Raw genomic sequence first — 3,499 nt, 5'->3', positions numbered from 1 at the left:
TACAATGCAGCAGCTCCCCTCCCACTTCCTCCCCATAGTTACCTCCTCCCAGTGTCCATCCCTTCATACTCTTCTGCACCCTGAGCTATCTCCCTGTCCTCCACCAGCTCTTACACAAAGTCTTTGCTTCAAGTGACAGTCAAGGGCCGAGCCTGGCCTCCTCTGCATTTGTGACATCTAGGGTTGGGACAAGACTGAGGCCTTTAAGGACAAGAATAGCGAGCAATGGGGAAGGACCAACCAGGATGTGGCTTTAACAAGGGAGCATCCACCTGCCTGAAGTCAAAAAGAAGACGACCATGCTCCCCTGTGCTGTGTCAGGCCAGGGCCCTCGAGGCCTGAGACACCCCCACCAGAAATAAGCTTTTGTAAAGTTTTTTAAGCACAGGCCTGATGCTACCTTTGAAAGCCCCCCAGCTGGCCACTCCTTCCTCCCAACCTTGAGAGTAGGGAGAGGGTCGTGAGCAGGAAGCCAGGCAGCAAGCACCTGGGATGGCAGTTTGGTTTTCGAAGGAGAAATTGGAGGCTGTTGAAACCCACTCTTCTCTCACCCCTCAGAAAGGTCACTGAACTCGTCTTTTACCCGGTCATCCGAGGCTGGAGATGGAACCTGCTTCTCACCCGACTGCCCTGAGAAAGAGAAAAGGTTCCTGTCACCACAGGGCCTTCTCACCTCATACCCCATGCACCCTGTGCTCAGCGCTCAGCCCAGAAGCCCTGGGGAACATCCCACATGAGCAGGTGCAGTCCTTTCCCAAAAGTTCAGACTCAGGCCTCCAGTCCCTGGGGGGCTGTGGGTGTTCTCAGATATTTAAAGAACCATCTTTATCAAACTATTGTGTGCACACAGTTTTGAAGCCGGGTGGTACTAACATGCTCATGCAGCCACAGCACTCCCTGCCCACCCATCCCAAGGGCCACTGACCCACACCAAGCTGCACCATTTTACAGTGCCACCCACTGTGACACAAGAGTAGCCAAGACCCCACATGTACACAAATGCACACATGCAGGAGTGTGTACGTGGGAGAGTATACACATAGATAGCTATGCCCACACCATACACTCAAGGATCAAGACACAGGCTGGAAGGCTGGCCCCTGCCCTCCTAACACCAGAGTTCTTGGGCAGTCGCCATGGGGTCTGGGCCCCATCTCCCCTGTCTGTACTGGTCCCACTGGAGTGTCCCCAGAACAGCTGGCTGAGGTCCAGGGAGTGACCTACAGCTAGCCCAAAACATCAGTCTTGACAGTAGAGCCCACCCCTCCCCCACTCCCCACAGACAAGGGCTCCATTTTCCTCTCCCCTCAGAGCTCTCAGCTCATGAGAACAGCCAGTGCCCTCTCCCCAGAGCACGGAGCGAAAGGAAGACTGGAGGCCCGAGGCACGTGTCTTTATAAAAACCACTCAAACGGACTGCTCACGAAGGGCTCAGGGCCCCAACCTGCCAGCTGCCCTGGCTTCCTCAGCCCAGTGAGCAGCTGAAGGCCCCTCTGAAGGGCTGAGCCAGCTCACCTGTCATCCCCACCAGCGCCCCCAGCTCAGGATGATGGAACCTGGGTGTACAGTACAGGCCAGGGGAGCCTCCTACCTGGAGCCCCACCGGGGGGTGAGCTTGGCTGGGGCGGGAGGCTCTGCCCAGGCCCCACAGGACTGCCATCCAAAGGAGGCTGGGCCGCATCCATGCTAGGCACTGCTTCTGTCCCAGCCTCGGCCGTGGTCCCTCTGCCCTGGGAGTGCTGAGGGGCAGCTCCAGCAGGATTAGGCCCGTGACTGGGGGTGAGTCGCGGGCCTGTCTCCTTGTCCCATTCCCACTTGACCGCCAGAGTGCTGTCCAGCACAAGGGCCCCACAGGCGGAGTCCGTGTCCATGACGTAGTCGTGGCCCTGGCTGCAGCCCCACACGGCCTGGATGACGCCATAGTACTCAGAGGAAAGCGTCCTTTGCAGGCTGGGAAGGGCCCCACAGCCAGCTGCGTGCCCATGCACCCACCCGACCAGAGCCTGCAGGCACCGGGGGCTCCACGTAACCAAGTCTGCTGAGAAGAGTTGACAAAGTTAGCCCCAGCCAGTACCTGCCACCCTAGCTGCCCATGTACCCAGATGCTCACCTGGACATGCCCCCTCCACAGCAGTCTGGGGGTGGGTCCCGACCCTGCAAAGGATCAGGTGGCTGTGAGCAGAAGGAGCAGGGCCTGCAGCTCAAGGCTCTGTCCTACTTCCACAGCTGTCCCCAAAGTCTCAGAATGTCCTGCTGTCTGTCAAGTACTGTCGACTCTCCATGAACCACTCTGCCTTCCCCTTCCTCAAAGCCCTACTTGAGCCTCACCTCCTGCCTGCCTTCTTGACTGCCCCCCTCCCCACGCTTGCATGATAGTGTTCACGGTGTCCCTTCCACAGAAGTTCCTAGCCAGGTCTGCTCTGCCTACCATGGCACCTGCCCCCAAAATTGCACCCGAGGTGCCTGGTGGACACTCCCCAAGAGTACAGACGAGTGCCTACTTTGTGCAAGGCTTCTGGCGGCGCGTGGGGGAGGCATTGACTCTCTGCAGGAAGGAGCTGAGGAGGCTGTGGCACTGGTAGAACTGAGCATGACAATTCTTGCAGACGAAGGGTGACAAGGCTGGGTCCTGGAGAATGGGCACCCCCAGCAGGCGCTGGAAGTCCCTAATGAAAACACGCTCCCCCGGGGGTGCTCTTCCCACACTTTCCCCAGATCCCCTATTAGAGATGCTGCGGAGACTCCTGGACGAGAACTTCCCGTGGCAGAGACGACAGTGCCCCATGGCGAACATCCGGCCAGGACCTGGGCAGAGCAGTGGGAGAGATGAATGGTCAGCGGGAAGCTGGCTCCTAAACGTAGGCTGCTCTGCTCTGCTCAGCTCCGATTGTCTGGGCACAAGCACCTGAGGCCCAGAACTCACCAGCCAGAAGTGTAGAAGCGTACTAGGCTCTCAGCATTCAGGCCAAGACAGGCCTTCAGAGGATGAAGTTCTCACACAGCAAAAACTTTCAAATGATCCTAAATACTTCCATGGTCCCAACTCTTGTCTTCCTCACCCTAGTCCCCCTTACCCTTTCTCCCCTTACCAAGACCCCTCATACAGTGCTCCTCACACCATGCTCCAACACTCAGTCACCTCTCCTACTACTACACTCACCTCAGCCATCCTCACCCTGGCCACTCTCACCTTCTCTCCCCTCACCTGATGCTCTTGTCCTCTCACCCCAGCCCCCCTCACCTCCTCTCTTCTCCCTTCCTTGCCTCTAACCCCATCACCACCCTGCCTGTCTCCCCTCACCACAGCGCCCTTACCCCATCTCTCCTCACCCGTCCCCCACCCCATCTCCCTCACCCCTTCTCTCCTCACCTTGTCTCCCCTCTTCCCAGTGCCCTCACCCCGTCACTCCTCACCCCAGCACCTTCACTCCATCTCCCCCCACCCTGGCACCCTCAGCCTAACACTCCTTACCCCATCTCCCCTCACCCTCTCTCCCCC

General features: G+C 58.4%; 1 protein-coding gene across 1 annotated transcript in view; it reads right to left on the bottom strand.

Moving 5' to 3' along the window:
* ZNF276 (zinc finger protein 276) overlaps positions 1–2,785 on the bottom strand; it is a 12,435-nt gene extending 9,650 nt beyond the window's left edge. Inside the window, exons 1-4 of the mRNA XM_007939177.1 lie at positions 2,502–2,785; positions 2,111–2,154; positions 1,592–2,038; positions 552–630 (exon numbers count right to left, since the gene is read on the bottom strand). Of these exons, the coding sequence (XP_007937368.1) occupies positions 552–630; positions 1,592–2,038; positions 2,111–2,154; positions 2,502–2,785 (854 nt within the window). The remainder of the gene's footprint in view (positions 1–551; positions 631–1,591; positions 2,039–2,110; positions 2,155–2,501) is intronic.
* Positions 2,786–3,499: the final 714 nt, after the last annotated feature.

Source organism: Orycteropus afer, unplaced genomic scaffold (genome assembly GCF_000298275.1).
Source record: "Orycteropus afer afer isolate SDZICR_OR568_19922 unplaced genomic scaffold, OryAfe1.0 scaffold00057, whole genome shotgun sequence".
Lineage (NCBI taxonomy): Eukaryota > Metazoa > Chordata > Mammalia > Tubulidentata > Orycteropodidae > Orycteropus > Orycteropus afer.
The sequence above is the reverse complement of the archived record's forward strand: the minus strand, read 5'-3'. Positions and strand labels throughout refer to the sequence as shown.